General features: G+C 44.1%; 1 protein-coding gene across 12 annotated transcripts in view; it reads right to left on the reverse strand.

Moving 5' to 3' along the window:
• The window catches only part of CEP170B (centrosomal protein 170B), a 59865-nt gene that overhangs the window by 12605 nt on the left and 22095 nt on the right, over nt 1-25165 (reverse strand). For 6 of the 12 annotated variants that reach the window (XM_064511991.1, XM_064511990.1, XM_064511988.1 and 3 more), the window contains 9 exons: nt 17851-17952; nt 16431-16907; nt 14160-14222; nt 12572-13335; nt 10307-10495; nt 10005-10113; nt 6784-8556; nt 3117-3366; nt 280-439 (listed from right to left, as the gene is read on the reverse strand). In XM_064511991.1, the coding sequence (XP_064368061.1) occupies nt 280-439; nt 3117-3366; nt 6784-8556; nt 10005-10113; nt 10307-10495; nt 12572-13335; nt 14160-14222; nt 16431-16907; nt 17851-17952 (3887 nt within the window). The remainder of the gene's footprint in view (nt 1-279; nt 440-3116; nt 3367-6783; nt 8557-10004; nt 10114-10306; nt 10496-12571; nt 13336-14159; nt 14223-16430; nt 16908-17850; nt 17953-25165) is intronic. The other 6 variants (XM_064511995.1, XM_064511994.1, XM_064511997.1 and 3 more) reach the window with 3 other exon arrangements.

Genomic DNA, 25165 nt, shown 5'->3' on the forward strand with positions numbered 1-25165 from the left:
AGCCTGCCCTGATACCCATACAGCCCTGCTAAGGAAAAGCCTGCTCCCACTTCTTGCAAGGCTGCCTAGGGCATTTGGGAAGGCAAAATAAACAGCACCATAAATAGACTGCAGCCCATCTTTCTGCTATGAGTTTTTTGGGTCTTTGGGGGGTGGAGGGAGGTGTTCTTCTTAATCCTGCAGTAACTGGGGACGCTGTCCTTCGGTCTGCCACCACAACTGGGCCCCACACACTTGCTAGCATTCAGAGGCTGAGATTTCTGCCGTTTGCGATCTTACCTCTTCCCTCGCTGATATGGTGGAAGCAGGAGTGTTGGGCACAGAGCTGACGGAGGTGCTTGGTCCCGTCCCCGACGAGCTCTGCGAGTCCCCGTCTCCAGCAACGTCGTGAATCTCTCGAGCAAGGATGGCCACATCTTTTACCAAGGTCTGGCTTAATCTGAAGCACAGAGCATGCAGGAGGGCCATTAGGACACATCATAAAACAAAGCTTTATATTAACATATTTAAAAAAAAAAAAAATAAAGGTGAGGTATAAATGTAAAAAGGGCAGCCACAAAGGATTTTTTACTGGCCAACCACAGGAAGCTTGTACAAATTATAACCCCTTCAGGGGCTAAGGAGAGTGGGCTGGGAAGTGCACCCAAGACTGAGCCACCCCTGAGGGCACCAAGGAATGCTCCAGCCAGGTACAAGAGGAACAAAATAAATCCACTGCTCTCCCCCTCACACAAGCTCACACCCATCATGCTAAATCCCAGCGGTCTCTAGACCCCGGTAAGGCAGTTGGTGGCCAGGGCGCGCCTTCACAAGCTCCTCTTATCTGGGGCGCTTCTGCCAGCAGCCTCCCCGAGGTTTTCAGCGGCAGAAGAAACACACATTGGATCTGATCTGTGCCTTTGCAGAGGGAAGATTCAAAGTAATGCTGTGGGGGGGGGGGGGGGGGAAGCAAGTTCTACACACCACCAGGAAATATTGGAGACAACCCATAAAGAAACTTTCCTTGATTCTTTCCCCATCCACTTTTTTTTTTTTCCTTTTTTAAATAGAACATGACCCATTTTCTTTTGGGGACCTCTTTCTTTTCCCTTAAAAAGGGCATACAAGGAAAATCAGATTAACAAAACCATAGGTGACCATGATATTCATGGCTTATTTCCAGATTTCAATGGTTTAAGTCGGGGGGGGGGAGAGGGGGGGACCTCTTAAACCCAACAACAATGCAAACATTTCTCCACTGTGCAAGAAACATTAAGTCCTTAGGCCTTAAAGAAATTACTGTAAGTATGGTATACAACAAAATGGCTACAGCTCACCTAGGAAAATAAAAGCTTTTTTTCTTTATTACTCAAATAATAATAAAACCCTAAATACTCTTCCCTTTTCCCTTGTGTTCTATAGACTATAAATCAAAACATGCCTCCAGGCTCTCCAGAACGGATGAATGGCATACCTTAGAGGGGCCTAGTTTTCAGAAGCCAAGTCTTGAAACTTCAAGCCCCTTGACAGGTGTCAAGTTGACACTGGTTAAAACATTTTGCTCTACTTGTTCTAGATTTCAAAAAAATTCTGTCTCTTAATTGTTACTAGCCCAGCTTAAAAAAAAAAAAAAAAAAAAAAAAGAACCCTGAAACAAAACCAAAAGTAACTGTTGTGCTAATTTTAAAGAAATGTTCCTGAAAGGAAGAAGTAATCTTCCAGCTGGCTAGCTTCATCTGAAGACACTTTCTTCTTTAATTGGAAAAAAAAAAAAAAGAAAGAAAGAAAGAAGCAACGTAGTAAAACTGTGAGTTCATCAAAACATTTCCTCAGAAAGAAAATGCATAACTGAACTAATTAAAAAGTATGTTGATCTGCCTGCCTAAGGTGCCCCCTGTATGTGCTGGTTTCAGATACAGCAGTCAAACGCATCCACCATGCGATTTGCTTATTGTAAACAAGTGGCATTTTCGCTTTTAACTCAGACTATTTTAAACCCCTCCCAGTTAATTCGGGAGCAGCAAGGGGAATCAGAGCTGCAATTACGAATGAAGCAGACTGCCTGACCGAGTTCTGCAATGTGCAGAGCCAGACAAATCTGATGCAATCACTTATTTATAGCTTTTGCAACCTAAAGTGCTCTCCGTTGCTAGGAATACCGATGCGAAGGGAAGTCAACGTTGCCCCGACACACACTTCACACCGCACAGGTAATACAGCTTTGTTTGAAGGCTGACACGTTTTCCAACAGCCTGCAAGCAACTTTCATGAAAGAAAAGCCCTTTTGAGATTAGCATAGCAACTGATACGTACAATGTGGAAACGCTAACCACCAGCAGCCAGAAGTCAGCTTCTTAAACCGGAAAGTATTTCAAGTATGGCCGGTACAACAGAAGACCTGTATTTCTGGAAAGTTGGCATAACACAGTTGGCATATTAGAGATGTCAGACCTCAAATGCCACCGTTTTCAAAAGAGGGATTTATCTTCTTTACTGCTCTAGTCCTCCAGGCAACCACAAATATACAGTAGGTCCTGTACACACAGACAGCAAGCTAAGCAATGACTTGTTAACACACGGGTCTCAGATAGATTTTCTTGTTTGGATTCAACTGTGCCAATCAAAGAGGCTCCTGCCCTGAAGCTCTTGCTTACTGCTCGCTCACTGGCTTCCAGCAAAGCAGCTTCAACAGTGGATATATTCAGCTAATCCAGTTGATTTTATCTGAAGAGTGTTAGGGACAGTTCACATGAATTGGTCTGTGCACAGACGATAACTTCCAGCAGAAAGCAATGACAAGCAGATATGGACAGTAACATCTTTTAACACTTACCAGGGCTAGAAGAGGGTATCTGTCCCCAGTCCAACTGGAAAAACAAACCAAGATACAACCCAGCTTCCTTGCACTTGGCGTTTTCTAGAGAGGAGGTACAACCAGCACTGCCTGGCATGGGCTATAAAGCTTCATGAAACCCTTTCAAGTCTGAACACGTTGATGTCCAAATTTGAAGGGCAGAGGGGACACAACAAGATGAAAGAGTGCCTGTCTTTCCACCTCCACATCTGGGTTTTATTTGAACACCATGAAAAATAACCCATTTTCAGCATATCTGTTGACGCACATAGCCCCAGCTCACCTGGCTATTTCTGCTATCTCTGCTGTTTGTGCAATGAAGTTGTAGGGATCCGGATGATCATCAAAGTCTTCATCATCATCTGTTTCTCTGCCATTGTGTCTCTGCTTGCTCAGCCCAGAACCACGTATCCTCGGTGTTTGTGTGGCTGTTGAAGTATGGGAGCGTTTGTGTTTAGGGGAGCTGTGATTTGAGCCATACTCTTCCTCCGAAGTAGAAGTGTAATCTGAACCCTGTGGTCTCCGCCTTGATGCTTATAAAAAATGAATTGGTTTCAGACCAAGGAAAGTAGCAAAGAATAACTACAAAAGGGCAAAAAGGTAACACAAAACTAGCCCAAGAATACAAAGAAAGGAGAGTTTCTGTGCAGATTTTAGGTTAAACAACACATTTGTCAGAGTTTATCTCAACACTAAACCATGGCTCTGCCATCCACTATACCAATTTGAAATGAGAAATTCCAATGAAAAAGCAGAATGACTTTTATTAACTACAGTATATTAAATTATTATCACAGACTTAGCTTTCCATGCACAGAAGCTCTGTATACAGGAAGCATATGTTTCAGACTCCTCATAGACCCACAGAAGTCCTTTTCTAGAGAGAGCCCAATTTTCAAGCCTGCAGACACCTTACCAGTTAGCTGCAAGTACAAGCAAAAGAAGGCTTTTTCTGAGTGAAGCAGAGACTGTGGTGCTTGGTTTTATTTGCAGGAGTCCACACCCGCATGTTCTCCTCCTGCCTCGCAAACCATCGTTAATGATATGCTACAGGAAAGCGAATGGAGGCTACCCATTTATCCCAACAGGTTCTGCTGACCTGCAGCCACCCAGGTCCTCATTGTATGGGAAGAACTGAGATGTCCTGACAGCAAATGCCTTATTTGAAAACTGGGCTCCCAGAGTTTTCTATCTCACTATGGATATTACTTCATTCCTTTCCATCTTTTCCTGGAGAATGAAGATCCACCAAACACAGAAGCTGTCAAGTTATTTAAAATTACGATATTTAAAAGCTTCACTGTGTTACCAAGATTATCATAATGCTAAATCACTGCAAGCAAATTAAGTCAGCATCATAAATCATACAAATAAAAATATTGAATTTGGCATAAAAGATTTAGGTAGAAGCTATAGATAGTTACCATATAGAGAAGATATTATTCCTAGACATTATTAGCTCTGCTATAGCTATTCAAAGGTCTTGGCTCAGGATTAAAAAAATATACACATACAGAAAAAAAACCTGCTCATACTCCAGCTGCAGAATACACACACACACACACACTTTTATTTATATTATATATATAAAATATATATAATATTTATATACAGTATAACAATGTATAATATACATTAATATATATTGTATATAAAATATAAAATTATATATAAAATATATATTATTTTTATATATAATATAACACCAAGGTTTAGAATGCAGAGGTCATCCTGTCACTGAACAGGAGTTTCAAAATTAAGAGCCTGATTTTCCACCCCTGTATGCCAAGGGAAATCAGAATAAAGTCTCTCAGTACCATTCAAATTACACTGGGTAAACAAATCATGTACATGCAGGAGCAGGGGGAGAGAGGCCTTTAGCTTTCAAAATTGGTAACTTGGATTATTTTGACATTGTAGGCATGTTTCACATAAAGTTACTTCAAATCATCTGACAATCCATTGGCATTTCTTGTCTCCTGGCCAGATATTTCATTCTGTTCCTCCGTTAGCAAGATTAACTTCCCCCCCCCCCCCCCCGGACAGCTGGAAACTATTGTGGTTAGCTAAATGTTTTAAGAAATCCCTGAATTGGCCACATCTGCCTCTGTAGTCGCAACACTTGAAGCTCAGTATTTTCAATGGTTATTGCATCATGCTCAAAAATGTCTTGACAGCACAGTGCATTAGTTAAGTTTATCCAAGTTCCACTTTTGTTCCAGGAACAGGGTGCTACCTATTCATTCACAGTATCTGCAGCGTTAGCAAAGGAACATGCACCACACACTAGCTACAGGCCTATGAAGCATGAAGTATACTAGTCCATTTACAGCTTGCGCAGGGTCCAGAATCCTATCAAGGAATTAGGAGGTTAGCATTTTAAGAAAAACTTATTCAGAGAAAGGATTAGCATCATCTGCTGCAACTAGGCACATGGGAAGCTGTTAGTATGTTGCTACAAAGCTCTGGAAATCAAAAACCAATTCATTTAAAACAAGAACTGGCCAAATTATTTGAAGTCTGTGGTCCAATAACAGGGAGGTGGGAATGGTACCTCCTGTCTGGAAATTTCTGACCATGTTGTATTGCTTTGGATTTGCTATTGTGTAATAAGAAAAAGTAATAGCAGCATGATCTCAGAAAAGGCAAAAGGAGAAATTGTACATGTTCTTTTAGCTTATTCACATTCCGATTTACATGCATATACAAATGTGTAAGAAAAAATCATTAAAATAAAAGAGAAGTTGGATGAGCTAAAACAATCCAAATTAAGACAAGCTGCAAATAACATTTTTAGCATGCAATAAAAATGAATAGTGCAAGAAGGATAATTATTTCAATTGTACGAAAGTATATGAAAAGGACACTTCCAGAACTCTAAGACCCCTTATAAAAATCACCAATCAGCTGAAAATAGTGTCTATCCCAACAGGGCTGAGAAACTGCCAAAGGAGTTCTTCCCATCCCTTTAACACCTCTGCCATTTCTAAAAACCTAAGCAAACAGATGGGACTTTGCCTGGTAGGTCAAGGAGCCAGGGAATACTAGACCAAAGTTACTAACCATGTCCTGGATAGTGTCCGATTACCAATCACCACACTAGAGCTGACATCGGCGTTGTCCCCACCTCTTAAATAAATGCTGATTTAAACATGACACGTGTTAATACTGCAAGGGTTTGTTCACAAAAAGCTGCTAACTGCACAGCTAGAGGGCAGGAGAGCCTGCAAACCGCGTCCTTGCAGGGAGCAACTGTGCAGCTTCGTTATGTATTGACAAAAGGGAATGAAAACACACGGTAGAGGGAATCTCTTGGGGCAATCAAAATACAGTGCCCAGCGCTGCTTTTTGCATTTACGGAAAGAATAAGAGAACAGCCTTCAAAAACAGGGCTATTTATTTCTTCTTTTATTTTTATTTCAGGTGCCTTCAAACTTGCCATCTTGGACATCAGCTATCATGAATACCAATATAAGTTTTTTTGATGTAAACTGAATCTTAAAAGTCAAAGAAAAGCAGAACAGAATTGTGGCACTGGAAAAGAACAAATTCTACTTCTGTAACAACGACAACAAAAATAAAAGACTAACATTCTCCAGTCAAAAGGTAACCGGTTGCTCAAAAAAAACAAAGGCTTCAAAAAAGAAAAGAAAAATAGCTATTTGCAATATCCTTGTGGACAGCTCAGTAACATCTCACTGGGTGTGAGAGGTGCTCTGCTGTCTCCAAACCCCACCGCACATGAAATATCCCCCATGACTTTCTCCAACACACGTTTATTAATGCAGACTCTTCCCTCCCTCCCACCCCACAGCCTCCTTCCCTTGCTTCCTTTTCATACTCGCCAATGCAGCATTTTTATTACTGGGAAATCAATCCTTGGCAATCACGTGCAGCCTATAAATTAGAAACAGGGCAAAATGGGAGAAACATAAAGCCTAACCACTTACTGGAAGAGGAGGAATACTTAACACTGCCGGAGCGGGTTCTGCTGAAAGGCTGCTTCGCCGTGGCAGCGGCTGCCGTTTTCCTCACCGCGGCTCGGACCTCCGAAACAGCCATCTTCCGGTAGGCTTCCACGCTCCGGCCCAAAAACCCCGTCCTCGACTGTGCAGTTTCAGAGTCGCTCGGCACTGTAAACGACCCGGCCCGTTTCCTCGGCATGGCGAGGATGTCGAGCCGGGAGAGCTTTTTAGTCTCCGTGGATTGCTTGGACCCTGCGGCGGCGGCTTCGGGGTTGGAGGCTGTTTTCTCAGTATCGAGGCACTCGTTGTCCGAAGTATCTCCCAGCCGGGCACGACGCAGCTTGGAAGCTCTCGTGGGCCGCGGGGTTGATAAGCTGTTGGAGCGGGTGAGGACTTGCTGGATCTTCTGCACATTCGATGTTGTTTTGCTGTGATCCTCCTTAGCAGCCTGAGTGAAAGGTTTCCTCCTCGGAACTGGCCTGGTTACCGAGTGCTCGTGGTCAGAGGCCACCGCCTCGGGGACCGACAGGTAGGGCAGGCTCGAGCTTCTCTCGTCATCTGTAAAATCAAGGGACCCTCGAGCCCCAGCACTCCGCTTCATTTGGAAGCGTTTGGTCGCCTCCGCTCGGCTTGCCGTCTCCGGCACTTGCGTTTTCCGCTTTTCCGTCAACCTGTCCCGAGCGCTAGGCTGCCCGCACTGGTCCTGGATGGAAGATGTGGAGGAAGATTTCTCCTTCTGCAAGCTAGTGACTGCTTTGCGTTTCGGGGCACTCGTCGGGACATTTTTGCCGCTCACCAAGCTGACTGTGCTAGCTGTGTCCACATCAGAGTCCCCAGACAAGGAGTCCTCCAGCTGACCAGCAGTTTCCGAGGGCTCCAGCTGTTGGCTTTGACCAAGTAATTTGGCTTCCAGTGCTGCCAAGGCAGTTTCAGTGTCCTTAAGGAGAAGATGAGTGTCCTGACCAAAGTCCATACGGGTTGACCGAACAGCCTCTAAATCTTTAAGCAGAGGGTGACTTGAAATATGCGGGAGTTTATTTTGAGGAACAGCACTGCTCGATTTATCTTTGGTAAAACTTTCTTGTCTAACAAAAGATGATGTTTCCTTTCCTAACATGTTTTCCTGATCTTGAGGAAGATTCTGATGAAGAGAAATAACCATTTTACCTGCTGCATTAATGTAAGCGCCAACATCTTTGACCGGTGGCTTTCCAGAAACAGGTGCACCAGCAGCCTTGAAGGAAAACTCCTGATCCTTGCCTTCTTTGTCTGCTCGAGCATGGGACACACTCAGAGAGAGCTTGGAGGGAATCCCCACACCGTTGCTGTCATCACCAATGTAGAAAGAAGTGGAAACTGGCTCACTTACAGCTCTCATATGTGAGACCCGGGGGGCTCCTGGCTGCCGGCTCTCAGATTTTGTCTCTTCCCCCATCTGCTCTAACATTTTATTGTTCTCTTTATATTTCCTGCCTTTTTCAGTGCTGAAGCCATCATCAGATCTGCTGGCATCACTGAGGCTATCTGGATCCAAGTCTTCTTGGATGAAAAGTCGGCTGCTGGGATCACTGTAGGCTTCCACGCAGTGATCCTTTACGATGCTTCTCTTTGTAACCTCGGTATAGGAATCCTGACAAACCAGAACCGTAGGTGTGGGGCTGTCCGATTTATCGCTTGGTGGGAGTTGGGGAAGAAGGCGCCTTGTTCTCAAGGGCACAATGTTTTCTGGTTCCCCAGGTTTTGGGGCTACACCACTTTCTGAAGAGAGTTAAACAGACACTTATCAAATATTGTACAACAAGATCTTATTTATTCAATAAGGGCTTGATCTTGCAAAGTGTGAGTCTACAAAAGCATTCATAAAGCACGTGCTTAAAATTAAGCTTGTGTTTAGTATGAACACCAACAGGATGAGGCTTTTGCTAAGTCTCTGCAGGTTTATCAACACATATGCTTAAAACAAAGGTATACTTAATCCCTTTGCTGGATTATTGCGCTCAGCACCTTCCATCTGAAATCCTGCCTTGACATTCTCACATGATCTACCTCTCAATACAATCACATACATTTAGAGGCCATGCTATCAGTCCACTGGCATCAATCTACCATAGATCAGGCCACAAGAAGGAGATGAATAGCCATCAGCCAAACCACTACAGAGATGCAGTACTCTAAGCATCATTCTACACAATGTAGCCCATTTCACTAAATGGATGGTGTTTTTCATAGTATAAGGTCTCATACGATCGTATCCCACAGCAGAGTCTCAGGAGAAAGACCCTAACAGTGAAGACTTTGAATTAGAGCTCACTGTCCCAGCATGGGCAGACTTGTCAGTAGGACACACTCCACAAAAAGAGCGTTCTTACATCTGCCATGTCATTGGTCAGCACTTTGTATCTGCTGTCACCTTTAAATACTAGGACAACTGCTTATTTGACTAAGGGAATATTTCAAATGCTCTGGAAGTCAGATTCTCACACAGGGTGAGAACTGTATGTCTGAAACAAAGGTTTGTTCTTATCTTTATTGAGTTCATTTATACCTGTTGTTGGTAATGACAAATATTTCCAACAAAAAAGGATGAAAAGGTTTATAAAAGCCAAAGCACTGTTCACCCCTTCTTATGTTTCTACAGAACTTGGGGAGTTTGTAAGCTGTCTTCCTAGCTGGGATGTGCGCCTGACCTCCTCTCACCCCTCACTCCCCTCCACACTCAGTTTTCTATGCTGATCTCCACACTTCAAACCTGCCATCTGCCCAGCAAACCCCAGAACTGCCTAAAATCCTCAGCACAGCCAGACATGATAAGCCCACAAACATCCAGCTGCCAAGCACCAATCAGCAATTTTTTCCAAGATAACCTGCAAAAGGCTTTTTTCTGACATAATGCGGTCTAAAGAATCACACAGGTGTAATTAATTCCCAAGGCCCTTATGATCTTTCTGCTTCCCATGAGCCCTTTAGTCATGTCAAATGCAGCACTGAAAAACTTGCTGGATGACTCAAATGCAAACCAGAGGCTCTCTTGATCTTTGTTTAGGATTCATCTTTCATACCCCTCCACTGGGAATTTACTGTCCTTCCCACCCCCAAATACATTAGCTAAAACAGAAAACAAGCCACCATCAGACACATCCCCCTTTTCATAACACCTCGGTTTAGATTCATCAGCCTTCAAAAGGTAACACTGGGATGAGGCTTACCTGTACCACCATCACCCTGCCCAGAGACAGATCCAGAGTCAGAGTAACTATCCGCAAGGCTCGCCCACCTAGACACCCACTTCTGACTCCCTTGAGATGCTGCAGACATCTACAACAAATTGGGGAAGGCAGCATTATACAGGTGGGTTTTGAAGCAAATCTTAGCCACCAAATCTCTCTTCTCATACAACCATCACTCAGTTTCCTCAAAATGGAAATCAATTCATGCACCACATTCTCCCCAGACAGAAAACCCATCTACATTTCCACCATCCCATCAAAGCCACCTGGACTACCCGTACCTGCATATCAGCCTGAGACCCACTCATAGCTTTTGAGGCAAATGCCTGGAGCAACGGCGACTTCTGACTAGTGCCATTTTCACTGATTAGATGCTGATGAGAACCAGAGTCATCTTTTTCACCTTTTATTATTGGTCTAAAGGCTGAGGATATTCTGGAAAACTCAGGTGACTCGAGAACACCAAAAACCTGAAAGGGTGGTTGCATGGGAAAGATTAAAAAACAAGACAAAATATTAGTTCAAAATCCAAATCCACAAAGCATTAGTCACATGCAAAGTCTGACCTCAAATGGCCAGAAACACATGCCAATCCTTCCACTAATTAAATGGATCACGAATTAAACGAATCACTCTATTCTCTACTCCTCAGTAGCAGTTTTAAATATACTTATTCATAGAACTTCACTCACACCCACCTTTTCACCCTCCCTTGCTATTTCAGTGTGCTGCCTTTAATAGTAGTAACTTTCATAGACAGAGCCCCTTCTCAGCCCTGAGAAATTTAGGATGATTGTCATTAAAGCTCTCTGCCGGCTAATTCATGGAGAATTAAAAAAAAAAAAGAAAGAAAACAAAAAGAAAAGAAAAGCAACTCCATCTCTAGGGTCCTTCAGAGACTGTAGCAGACTAGTAGAGAGTGGGCTGACAAGGGGAACACTGTGTAGCCACATAAAGACCTGGGAAAGCATTCACCTCTGAAGCAGATGAGTGTTTAAGCTAGCTGGCTAGATTCCCTCTGGAGATAAACAGGCTCTCTTCCAGGGATGAGCACAATCCATGCCTCAGAGGGGCTTGTTTCTCTTCCCTGACTACAAGAAGTTCAGAGAAGGTGCCACCACAAAAGGTACCTAGATTCAGGCAGAGGTAGCCGCTCCAGAGTTCTCCACTCTCACTTCTAGTAAGTGGTGTGCATGTGTGGCAGGGGAAGAGCAGAGTCACTGCAAAACCCCGGCAAAGCTGAAGTTAGTATTAATTTTCTTCCTGGACAGAGAAACTGAGGTCCAGTTGTTAGTTACTTCCCAAGTGGTAGGTCTACATCTCACCAAGTCTACAGCAGAATCAGGAGCTGAACTTGGTCTGCTTGCCTGCCAAGACTACCTCCTCTCCTCAGAAATAATTGTGGTTTTGTGCTATCTTCTCATCTTCTCCCATCAGAGCAATTAACTGTCTAATGTCAGGATTAGGGCTTTGCTTTGGCTTAAACACAAAGACCACCCTGCCCTCAAGCTTCTGATCACATTTCAAATAAGATGCAAAGAACAAGTGTAATAAATAAATAAATGAAAGAAGCCAGACCTGTGCACGGAGACCACTATATACACAGCTCTAAAGCTGGATTCAATTAAGGCTTCCTGTAAAGCTCACCATCTTCCTTCCTACACTCCACTAAGTCTTCATAGCAACTTGCCAGTTCTGTTTTCACAATAAACAGATGAAAGTTAAACCTGACAGTTGTCCAAACTTTGGTTTGCCCTAGGGTTGCTTAGTTGGGTGGGTATTTTTAAGCCTCTCCCTTATCTATTCTTTTAGGTTATCATTCACTTTGCAAAATACAAGCAAGTATAGATCCCTCTAGGATTGCCTCTGCCCCAGACCACACCCTTTGCTATCTGGACTAGCTGCCACTTGTTCTGCCAGCAAGCCCTACCTTTCTAACAAAGTGAAGCTAAATACAGAACCACCTACCTCTAAAGGCTCATGAATGATAACGAAAACCAGCCCTTGGCCTGCATTTCCTTTGGCCTACCGTGGGATGCAGCGTCAGCGATGGGCTGCAGCTCCTGTCTGCGGGGCTGCAGGCAGGAGGTGACACAATGCAAAGGCAGAGGCTTCTGAGCAGTCCTAGAGAGCAGAGCTGCTCCCATTCACGGCTCTTGGCAGGATCAGCCCGATCTTTATGCTGAGCATGCTGTTGCCTTTCCCTCTAACATACAGCAAGCCCATTCTTGAACTTTTGCATCCAAACCCCATTTTGGTAGCAAAGCAGCTTTTTGCTGTGAGGTTACCTTGCCTTCTTGCACTTGGTGGGGGTTTTGTTTGCTTGTGGTTCTTCTTTTTGCTTGTTCATACCTTCACACCTATCCTTAACATATATCATCCAGGACACTTTCCCACTCCTAAATATATAAACCCTCTGCACCCAACTCAAAAGGGAGCAGTCCTTCATGGCAACAGCTAATGAAGCTGGGCCCTTCAGCACAAGCTGCAGAAGCCCAAGCCTTCAGTCCTCAACTTTCTGGCCAGTTCAGAAAAGTAGCATTTACCTGATCTATCATTTTTCGTGCTTCCTCCACCTCTTTATCCTGCGACTCTGTCTCGATGGTGTATGTGCCCGTCTCACTCACGCTGTCTTCCTCATCGTTCCTCCTGCCCTGGGCTGACTTTAACTCGGGAGGTGGAGCAGTGGCAGATTCTGGTTCTGATGATATAACCACACGTGGAGCGACCGGCACGGGCAGAGGCACTGTTTTCTCAGCACTCGTCTTTCCAGACTGAGCAGTCTCCCGCAAGTACTCGGCCATAAAATCCTGAGCCAGTTTAGACTTCCTTCCAACGCTCCCATAAGTTTTGGCTGATGATCTGGAAGCAGAGGAGGAGGAAGAGTTGATCCTATCCTCTGTCTTCTCTCTCTTGAAGGAACTAGTTCTTTGGGTCCCCGAGGAGCTGTTACTTGGTTTGCCCACCTGAGCCCCAAGGTGGGATGACGGCGCTGCACTTCCCAGCTTCTCCGCTGGCAACGTGCTCTTGCGCTTTTCAACCTTGGTCTTCAGCCCCGGATCAGTGTCACTCTGGGAGGAGTGAGCACTGTGAGTGAAGGACTGCGACCGTTTCTTCCGTGGTGTGTCCTCAAAGAACTCGATGACAAACGCCTGCTTGTTGTGCAGCATCTCATGGGGATCGCGTCTCATCTGGCGCTGCAGCCTGGTTTGCTCTGTCGCACGTTCACTGCCAGTCGTTGTCTCCTTCTCTGCCTTGGGAGCCACAGGGTCTTCAGAGTCACTCTGCGTCCCATCCTCATGCCTATTGCCTAAAAAAATCAAATCCATGCAACTTGTTTTACGTTCTCGGTTGCTGTGGCCCTGTGATTACCTTGCAGCTGAAATTTATCTTTTCAGTTAAAAGAAAAATTCCTACAGAATTAAACAATGCCAAAAATATCTACTGTGCTACTACGACTGTGTGCCATCAGCTGAAAAGAGAGAAGGCATGCCATGACCTCACTTTTCACAACTGATTGGCCATCAGCTTACTAAAAACAACTTAAGAAATCATTTTAACCTTATGGGGTTTTGATTTTGTAACACTGATCATTTTCGACACCTAATGTCTTGTTTGCTTCTTTCTTGCCATTTAAATAAAAACAAGGACATTATTTTGCTGTTCTGCCCAATTACCCTAGTCTAAGAACACCTCATTATGCTCTCTTCATTCCAGAGCAGAAATTTCTCTGCAGAGCTGGGAAATAAATCCCATGCATTGCATCCCATGGAATCAAATCCCCATAATCACTGCGTTCTGACTGCGCACACCTCCGAGCGCCCGCTTTACCCCCCTCTACATGGGGGAATAAAACAGCAGCTAACAGAAAAGTGAACTTGCAGGATTCTTTACTTTTTCTGAAGATTTGAGTTATACCATGGCACCCCTTGAATCACACCATCCTATTACCAGCCATGCAAAGGTTAAATAATTACTCATAGTTAAGTGAAAATAAGCCTAAGTTAATTTTCACTTATGTTAGAGACAACCATCATCATAACCTTTGCTTTGTATCAGCGATGCTCTGCCCCTTAAGACCCTAGTTCAGGACTCTCAGAAAGAGAGAAAGTTAAAGTAAAACAAAAAACAAACCTTTTTTTGGAGAAGGAAACAGGTGTGAAGGCACACAACACGACTCAGCCAACGACTGGGAACCTGTCATTGGGAGAACGGGGAAAGAGGTCTCTGCGCTCTAGACTATAACATGCAGCAAGATATACTGGCTAAAATACCACATGTTTGAAAGCAGAACTCTCAAGCCTGCTTTGCAAGTTCTCCAGACACCGTGGTGAAGACCATTTATTACCTTGAGTTAACTGTGAAAGATTAGAATTTAATACAAGAACCATTCAAACCCAGGAGTCAGGCCTCTGAAGGGTTTCCCAACACCTTCCTGAAGAAAGCCAGAAGACTTTGCATTGTGCCCTAAAGACTGATAAGTACAGTCCTTGCAAGGGAAAGCTCTTAGATTAAAGGGTCATGACTGAGAGCTCTGCTGAATGCAGAATGGTGAGGAAGCAAAGAAAAGGACCCGCTGTGCCTACAAATGCCCCAGCAGAACACCATGTACTTCTCAGAGAGCTAGGGCCCAACTCTCTAGTCTTGGTATCAGGCTTTATGTTCACCATGTTGTTCCTGAAAGTGAACAAATGTTACTAAAGAAGCGCAACAGTTGCTGTCTCAGTGTTCCTGAGGACTCAAAGTTGGTAGGCAGCCAACTGCAGCCTCCAAGACATCTTCAAAATTCTCCCCACAGGAAGAACATGTTACACAGCTATCCAGACTGTTGCAGATGAATGACATGCTGTCCTCTGCCAAAGAAGAGGTGGATAAACTCCTTGGGCCACCAACACTGTAATCCTTAATTAACTGTTTGGGCATTTGATTTTCTGATACGCAAATTATGCATTAAAATATCTCAATTTCTTTCTATGCCTCATGGACAGTAAAGAGGCAAATGCATTCTAGTTCTCTCTCTCTCTGTGTATCACACAGGAAAATGCTGGGATGAGCAGCAGCAGCCAAACTCCAGTAGTTCTACTCCTTCCTTTTGGAGAAAGCTAAATTGCATTTGTACCCCCTACAGACAAGGCTCTCCAGCAAGTCAACAAAATCTAAAATCTCAATGATAAAATGAAAAACAAAACCTACCATCTACTGAAAAGAAGACCTTAAATAATCAGGCAGGGTAGCTCAGTGATGATAAGAGTTCAATTTCTATGTCATGCCAAACCCCAGGGCTGGATATGCTAGACCTTCTTGACCATAGAGGCTTCTCAGAAACTGTACACAAAACAGCAAGTTGGAGGCATAATAGGTAAAACTCTTCATATTAAAAGGAGGATTTCTCCAACAATGACTGAGCAAATATTCCTTTGAGGGAAAAAAAAGCAGTGCTCTCTTAAAAACATGTTAACCTCAAGCACAGGTGGGTCAGTAACCTTCAATATGACTTCATCAGTCAAGGGCCCAGTTTGAAACAACAGCTTCTCCAGCACTGCAAGGCCTCCAAACACAAAGGCGGTGAGAATTCAGGAACCAGTGGTCTTTTTCTAGCTGTTCAGTGCATGCTCCAAGAAAGGCTTCCAAGCAAACCTGGATCTTGCAAAATGTCTTCAAAAGCACAAGTAAGAATCACTGCTCCCACCAGCTGCTCTAAGCACTAAGCTCCAAACTACACTTCACACCTTTGAAACTCCCCAAAGAATTCCTCACAGTAACACACTTAACAGAAAACAGGTCCATGAAACCTGGAGTTGTTGAACAGAGCAGGATTTCAGAGAAGATTTAGTTTAAGAGAAGAAAACTTCTTCCACAAGCACAACCATTTCCTCCACTCGTGACCCTGTACATCTCCAGTCTCCATGTCAGAACCTCTGGTTTTCAACCCAAGAGGCTCTGGTTATGACAGACATCAGCAGTTAGCCACAATTAGCATCTTCTACACTACATCTAAAAAGCAAGAGTCATTCCTTCAGCTAGAAGCCAAGAGCAGAAAATCCACTGATATACCTGTGTTTACCAGTCTGCCTGACCACATGAAGGTAATTTCAGACATTTAAAAATCAAAATCCTTTTTTCATCACTGTTATTGCCAAGCTGGGGTTACAGATGTGGAGAAACCAGATTAGACAGTCCCCAGGCCAACATCACACATAGCTTCAGGGCTGGGCGAAAAGCCTGCTAACCAGGTTTGAAACCATTAACAGTCATTAAAAAAAAAAAAAAAACTTCATTTTGCAAATTTGGGGCAGAGATAAATGAGTGCAATTTTCCTTGACAGGAGAAGAGTTTCTGCCTTTATTATGCTGCTGTGGCACAATGAACAGAGAACCCTGTCCACATGACAAGACATTCACTCACCTTTAAGTGTCCTCACGTGAACTGGCAGGTCACTCTTTGTGCTGTACACATCGTCTCCTGGAGACTGTCGTCTCATCAAGCTGGGGTCATTCTGGACAAGCCAGTCAGCCACTTTGCTCTCTGCTGACATCACTTCTGTATGAGCGGGTTCCTTACTATATGGTCTTCTCTGTCTGAGTGAAAATTTAGTTACGTGATCTTTTATCTTTATTTTACCAGGGGTACCGTCGTCAAATTCAATGGTGAAAGAGGCATGACTTTGCACAACTGGGGGCACTACAGCATCAACATCCTTTGTTGGTATTTCATGGACCTGTGTTTCTGGAGATTTTGATGGCTGCTGAAATTCTTTAGTTGGGATCTCAAAGTAACTCGGCTCTCTCCGGAACGCAAACACAGACTGTTCTTGGGAATCTCTATAAGCAGAAATGTTACCATTCAGCTCCTCTTCATGTTGGGTTATCTCTTTTGATCTTTCTACAAAAAAGGGAGGAGGCAGAAAAATATTAAATTCACAAACAAACATTAGTTGAAGTTGCTAAAATGAATGGTGGCATTTTAAGGTTTCCGTCTGCCTGATGTGGACAGGAGATATCCTGTTTCACTTCACTGAATTCATTTCCACTTACACAGCTGCTCAACCTTTTAGTCTCATTTCACAGGAAAAGCTTGAGTGTGCAAAGCTAATCACGGGCATACATTTGCTGGATCAAGGCTTAATCCTGTAATATCACTAAGGATACAAATACATCCTCTCAGTAGTACCCAAACCCCTTGGCCAGGTGGGTCATTTAACATTTCAATTTCTTGGCAAGGCTGCACCTCATGCACCCTCCCTATCAGATAACACTGCACATGCACAGAAATTAAACGCTGCTTTATGCAGTAAAATGTATGCTTGATAGAAGCATCAGGTTTATTGCACAGATTAAAAAAAAAAAAAAATCTTTCAAGCATACAGATTCACAATAATGGGAATAGAAAGGGTTCCAAGGATGACAAGGTGAGAAATAGACAGCTTTCAGGTCAATCAAATCTGGTCAATGCATCTGTTCTTAATTTGCCTCTTAGACAAGAAACTCCTGGGAGACAGGCATGCACTGTATGGATTATTCACATGGGCTACATATGACCACGGATACAGCACTGCTGCATAAAGAGGCCGCCAAGAAACTTAGCAAGGCCTTTTCAATGCATACTGAAGTAGTCTGCAACTGCTGTTTTTAAACTTTCACATATTTTAGGGGAAACATTTTATTTCCCCTTACTTTTGTTTCACTGGCAGCAATCTATGCCTAGCAATGTGCAAATACAAGTAAAAAAAGTAGTAACTAAAGCCTTAAAGCAGGATGTCTTTGTGCAGCAAAGATCAAAAGCATGCAGCAATTCTTTCCCCTCCCCAAGAGATGATCCGCATTACCCGAGTAGTGTTCCTCTTGTCTTCTGTCCTCCTTGTTATTTGCATCATCTTCCCCCCACCAGGAAGGCTGACCATAGAGAGGGGTGCGATAAGTACTGGTCTCTAGGAAGAGGATAAGCAAATGTTTTGACACAGAAAACATCTATTTCCCAGGTTGACAGAAGTTAAGCACGACCCAAAGACAGAAAATTAGCAGAGCAAGATGAGATGACATATCTGTTATACTGCAATTATAATGATCCCAAATCATATGTAATAATAATTATGTTCAGGCCTTTTTTTTAAAAAATACATTCTGCTAACAAGATGCTGATTCCAGCTCTGTTCACTTTCTCTCATACGTGTGTTTCCCTGGTACTGGCTTCCCTCTCTTTCTAGCCTAATTATTCAAAGAAAGTAGAAGAGTGCTGCCTTTTCTGGCCCCACCATGCACTGGGATGTTGCGCAGTCAGGGATTTTCTCCAATTTTTCACCACTTCGCCCCAAATGATACACACCCCACAACAGGAAATTCTTGAAGTGCTAAAAATTTAGGGAAGTGATAAAACCATCTCCTTAGGCATACAAAAAGAAGTAAACTTAAAAGATTACAGTCAAAGGAAGTGGATTCCAGAGCCACTGCAGGACAGTGGGTTTTCTCATGGTAAAGCTTCCTTCAGGAGTGCTAGATTTCAAAGATCTTCTCTGCTCAGAGAGCACTCGGAGAAAAATCAGGGCTTCATCACAACAACAGGTACCCAAAGGAACTGATGCACTGCTTCTCATTCAACCATTTTTCTCCCACAAAACAAGATTATATTTTGGGAATGCCTTGGGCTGCTGCTGTTTATATAACGAGTAAAAAGAATACACCTCAATTTACCTGTAGTAATAGTTGCTATTATTATTATTATTATGTTTTTATAATCGTTTAAGAGAGGCAAATAAAATAGCTTTTCTCCTTTCACGTTAAGGTGGCAGCGACACAAGTACAGATCAGGGGCTCAGGCTAACACCAGGAGAGGTTCCAGTATCATCAGCGGCTTCTGCCTCCACCCAAAACAGCCACCAGCACATGCTTTCCTGGACACGTCTTTAGCCCCGGCTCCAGCTAGGGCGGCACAGCCGAGCTTCTACTGCCAGCTGCTGCTCAGTTTGCGGTTTTAAACCACACGCTGCTCTGTTTAAAGGAGTCCTCAGACAGCCCTGCAATTTTGCATTCCCTAGTTTAACAGGGACATGACAGAGCACAGTCATTAGCAAGACAAGGGGAATGAGAAGAGGAAGGGGAATTAAATAAGACAAAAGAAGCCCAAATTTATGTTGCTGTTTCTAATGCTACAAAAATCCAATGACCACTATTTCATGGCTTTTTTCTTCCTAGAATACTTCCAGAAATATATATGCTCATACATTCATACCCGACAGGCAAAAATTTTGCTTTCGAGATTCAGCCCACTGGCCCTTTTCAAGCGATCTTCATGTTTCAAAATTAAACATGCTGCCTCCCTTCACACTAACGATCAAAACATTACTCCTTTCCGCCTAGAGTGCACAGAAGATAAACCATATTCCCATTATGTAGGCGGCCTTTGAAAGTTCAAAGGAGGAAGCATTTCTCACCGTGAATAAATTGGAATTGCCAAGCAATACGTTTCATAACTGAGGATGGGTAAACCACTTCAGGGAGAGAAGGAAAAAAAAAAACCACTATTAAAAAAGTTAGTCACTGAACAGAGGAACCCAAACATATTGTCTGCTAGGCTGAGATCTTCTGTCATTCAGCCTAGCAGAAACCCATCACCCTCCCGTGATGCCACAACTCCTCTGCCAGATCATTCACCCCAACCACATGGGTTTCATTCTACCTGGTCCCACGAAACACCTTTTGGGTACACACTGTAATAGCTTATCACCCTCTGAAGCGCAATATTAACCTTGGGGTTCATTGCCAAGTGGTAGTCAGGGCTGGGAGAAGGAGACCAGAACTCCAGGGTTATGGACAAATCTATTAATAGTCAGATGTGTCTAAGGTAATTCATGGCCAAAGGTCCAAGGGGCACAGTGAAGGGCTCAAATCTGTAGAGGTACAGGAGATTTTGGAGGCTTGTCTCGGATTAATGAAAGCAACTCTGACAAGTTCGTCAGTGATTAATTTTAGGTTGCTGGTGGAATAAATCCTGAAAATACTGCACTACAAATGAAATGCAAATAGACCAAGTGAGCTAAGACAGCTTGGGGAGGACATCCATCCTGCAGGCCAGACCTCTTCCCAGCATCTTTTCCAGCCCCGAGAACCGTGTTCCTCGCTCAGGACACAGCAGCTACTGCCTTCACCCCTGGAGCTTTTCTACTACAGGGATAAAGGCAGCTGGAGGAGCAAGTTAATCTCGGTCAAACTTTTTGGTTGAAAGGGAACTTTGGGATGACAAGGAAAGCATGAAAGAAAAAAAGGATTTAAAAAGAATGATTAGCCAGTTCCTCTGTCCTTTTCAAGTTGCCCCCTCTAACCTAAAGAGGTCCCCAAGATTCCCTCTGTGGCAAAGACCACAAGACCAAAAACCTAGGGCGTATCAAGAGCCGGTACAGCCAGCACACCAGGTCTGGCAGAGGGCACAGACCCAGCCAGGGGCCGCCAGGGTGGGAGGCCACTTCAGCGCAGCCCCCAGCCAGCGCTCACCACACCACAGCAGAAGCCCCGTCCTGCCCTCCAGGGCCAACAAGCACGACACGGGCTCACACGGCTTCACCCGACACACTGTCGCAGCCTGCGTTCAGGGCAACACATCCGCGCTATTCTTCATTCTTCCCCTCTCCCTGCCTCCACAATAAACCAGAGCTTAACTTCAAAAAATGCAAAAAGCACAGATGGGAAGCTGAGGAGTCAATGTCTTGCTATTTAGGGACAGCTTCAGTATTTTAAGAGCAATTAATGTTTCCACTGAGCCTTCAAATTAATTTGCATTTTGTGCAACAACTTTATCAGGTGGCACAGATGCCCTAATTCTCACCTCTTGCTGAAAGTGGCCAGATCCTGAGCTACTCTAAGTTTTCCACAATTTCAGAAGAGCTACATGAATTTGCCATCTCACTCGCGACAGAAACTACTGCCCCTTATTTGTCAGCACAACCGACCCCGTGGCCTCTCCTCCTTCTAGCTCTAACAAGATAATGTTGTTTAAAAAAAGAAAATAAAAAGCTAAAGAATGGAGCTAAAACAGATGGTTGGGACAGAAGCAGGCGAGGGAGCAGCTACACATGCAGCTGTGCCAACCGATCCAAGGGGCTTTGCTCTCCACCAGCTGGGATGCATTTTGGGTAGCAACCTCAGCCTGGACCAGCAGCCCCCAGAGCAGCAGATCTGCCTGTGTCCTGACATACGCACTGCTCTGAACCCACAGATTGTCTATTGTATTTTACAGTGTACACTAAGAGCTCCTGCAAGCCCACAGAGACTCAGGGCTTGCCTGAGTCAGCGATGAAGCAAGGAACACCAATGAAAACTAACTACTCAGTCATTTTAATGATATTAGACTTCCTCCAATTGATGGCAGCTCGTTACCACCTCTCTCGACTCCATGCCAGGCTGGCCAGATGGTGCCAATTCATTTAGACATATTTCTTGGCTCATCAATTCAGGCAGACAGCCTGAAAGCCATCCTTTCAGAGAACTGAATTGAGGTCAGCACAAGCATTCAGCCAGATAAATACTGAGCTATCAGTGACTGTGTAATACAGGAAAGACCACTGACATGCACACGTTCTGCTCCTGGATTTTGGTCTTTGGGGCAGTCATTCAAGAAAAAAGTGAAGGCTGTTTTAGCACAGAACAAGGGAGGTCCTATTTGTTTAACAAGTCTGACAAGAACGTGGTCTGTTAAATGAATACAGGGCTATTGATCATCTGAAGGGAAGACACCACAATGCAAGAAAATGAGATGTTTGAATACAAAGGAGGTATATTTATGGAGAAGTGAATCACTCAGAGCAACACCAGGGCAGGACCAAAAATACAGTCCAGCTAATGAAAGGAGAAGGAAAAGGTCTGTGTTAATGCAGCTTTCTATCAGCAAGTGGTTAGAACAGCTTTCCTGATGAACATGCAGCTCCCATCGCAGAGGGGTTTGATTTCCTTTGAAGAAGGGCTCTCCCACCGGCTGCCTGGCTGGGACAGCACTGAGGGCTGCGCTCACCCAAGTCCTCGCAAAGCTTCAAACACTCATGAGAGAGAGACAGACAACAGTGGCACATTTCTTTGCTGACAGAGGCACACACAGCTTTGAAGCTTGCTGCAGCAAGTCATTAACAAAAGCATGAGAAATGCAGCTTGTTTTAAGTCAAGCTGGTTTTGATTCATTTTTAATAATACAAATGTCCATCTTCAGAAGACGCAGAGTAGGCTTTTTATGGCAGAGGCCTTGGGGAGAAAAAGATGATCTAGCTTGAACATTTTAAAACTAATTCCTGAAGTCTCTGGTTTCTTTCCTGCTCTCCCAAACAGAGAATTCTGACCTAGCAGGAATAAACATAAAGCAATTCTTTGGCTCTCCACTGCAGTGTTTATTTTGTGTGTTGCAAAAAAAAAAAAGAAAAGAAAAGAAAAAAAGAAACCGCCACATTGCTGTGAACACACACAAATCCCGGAGGCTTTCAAATCCAACTGTTAATCACAAATTTGTTTGTACCAATTAAATGGTCGAGCCTTTAGCATGCTGCAGGTACCACCAAACTAGCTCGGATTGGAAGCAGATACACCACCACCACCACTATCTTTAATTAAAGGCCAGAGAAGAGCTGTGTGTCTAAGTAACTATTACCATGATCTCATGGGGAAAGCAGCCAAAGACCATGGAAACCACTCCACAACTAGGCACAAGTCCCGCTGCCTCCGTCCAAACTGCCTGCTGACCTCAGCACTGGACACCGACAAGACTTTCCAGTCATCCGCTCTGTTTAGAGTACTCTATAGTTATACCAACATTAACCAGCACACAAGCCTGTTTCACAGAACCGGGGAGAAACTCAAGTTGTGCCCTTGCGTTTGATGATGCCCCATTTCAGCTGGAAGCTGTAGGCAGCCTCCACCCTTGGAAACTCAGGTCTGCAGTCATCAGGTTTAGTGTTATCTAGTGCCATCAGCCTGTGAGGGCTGGAGGAAAAAAAAAAATGGGTATTTTATGACCAGCCTAAGGATTAACTATGTGCTGAGATCATAAAGTAGCCTATGTCATCCAGTACTTCAACCCAGGTAGCAACAGATGGGGAATGCGATAGTCTTAAAACCTGCTCAGTGCAAGGCTGTACCTGGCCTGCTGATCACTTAAGGCTTTAAACATGAGCTGATGGCTATTTTTGGCATTAACTAGCTAAACTGCGGGCACTTTTCTTATTCATATCAACATCTAACCCACAGATCTTACCAAATTCCTCTCCTGGAAAAACATTTCACAAAGGCTGGTGATTTTCTGCTTACAGGCAACATGCACCAAAAACCTGCAAGTTCAGCAGCATAAAGAATAAACAGCTTAGCTGTTTCCAACTCACTCTATTGGATGTCTTTATCCTCACCCCTCACCTCCTCCCATTTCTAACCAGGTCTAATTGTTCACATTGTTTTGTTAAACATCTTCCCTCCAAGTCTGCACTCCCTCTGCCTCTTTTCCACCAGGGCTCTGGAAGCAATCCTTCTAAAGGCCTTTGTCACCCCAGCCCTTGCTTTAATTAGTCAATGCAAATTCCCAAATACCTACAGGCTTAGCAAGACAGCTCTCTCCGCAAAGCCTCTTTTTCTACTCCCATTGAGCAGGCCCACTCCCCGTAAGATACTATATTCCTCTTTCCACTAATCGATTTAAATTGCTGCCACTTCTCCAAGCAACAGAGAAAAACTGTGCATGCCTGTAGCTGAATACAAGGTGAATTAGTCACGTGGCAGATGAAATACGAACCCACTAATCATTCTGCTCACGTGACAGAGATGCTTTCCAAAGAGGTTCAGACTCCTTCCCTTGCTTCCACAGGCTTCAGTCCAGCTCATCAAAATATCTCCAATAAAATATCCTCAATTCCTCCATCTTTCAGGGGGGTTAGCAGCACTTCACGGGAGGTTTTTCACATCTGGCTGTCAGTCCCACTGAAGGCAACATACTTCAGCACTGGCCCCCAGTAAGTACTCACGGCCCTTTTTACCTCCAACTTCTGGCCTGTGCCCACTAACCATGATAAAAATGTACTGCAGGTCTGTGAACTACGCATCAGAGAAGTGAGTCATGTTGCTGAAGAGCCACTCCATGTCCTGATTTTGAAGACATTCTCAAATGGCAACAACTTATGCTATTAGGCTAAAACGAACTAGTGCACATTTTGGAAGATGACAAGAATAAAAATGAGAATGTCCATGCAACAGAAGCAAATTGGTTCAACCAGAGCCTTGCAGACAGGTTATCGGCAAAGCTTTTGAAGAACCCAGCACCCCTTGCAGCACAGCTGGGGAGCTCTCCTCCCAGGAAAGTTCACCTCTTTTCACCCTCCACGGTGTCACAATTAATCATCACCAACTCCATTCCTTTAACTTGTGAGGTAAAGTCACAAATGCCACATCCGCAGGGGAGGGTGAAACACAAACACATCTAAAGCATCACAAGGAAAGGTTTCTCTGGCAGCGGGAAGGGGAGTCAGGTACACAGATGTGTGTGCTTCCATGCACAGCTGGAGGCAAGAATGACAAGAACAGAGGCAAATGTACCAAAGAGAAATATTACACTGCTTTACCACACTACATCAGCTTAGAGGGATTTTCACAAAGACAATAAATGGGAGATTAAGGTCAGCCAGCTCACTCCAGCTAGAGATCAGAAAACCTTAACAGATTTACCCAAGGTTGCACACAATTCTAGGAAGCTGCTGTATCAATCGCTAGGTCACCCTGTGCTCTGCAACAGACTGGCTTACTCTTTACTCACCCACCTCCTTCCTTGTGTTCACCTCTCTCCTTCCTCTAACAGGCCCACTCTGCAGGCAGGCAGTCTCTCTGCTAAACCTAAAACTTTTCAACCATTCTGCCATCGTGGCACCAGAAGACTGCTTCTGGCAGTCCTCAATCACCAGGATGCTTTTAAAACCAAATTTGTTCCTCTTGGGTGTCATCGAGCTGTAGAAGGCCACCAACAGTTATCTAAGCACAACCTGAGGAGCTGTGCCGACAGTAACACATACAGGAGATAGGAAGTTCAAACGAGCGAGACGAGGCTGCTGGAGAGGTCTTGGCCCACCACGGTGGGGAACAGGGAAGAAGCAGGTGGCACTCATAGGATTCAATATGGAAGGGACAGCACAG

The sequence above is a fragment of the Dromaius novaehollandiae genome, chromosome 5, assembly GCF_036370855.1.
Source record: "Dromaius novaehollandiae isolate bDroNov1 chromosome 5, bDroNov1.hap1, whole genome shotgun sequence".
Lineage (NCBI taxonomy): Eukaryota > Metazoa > Chordata > Aves > Casuariiformes > Dromaiidae > Dromaius > Dromaius novaehollandiae.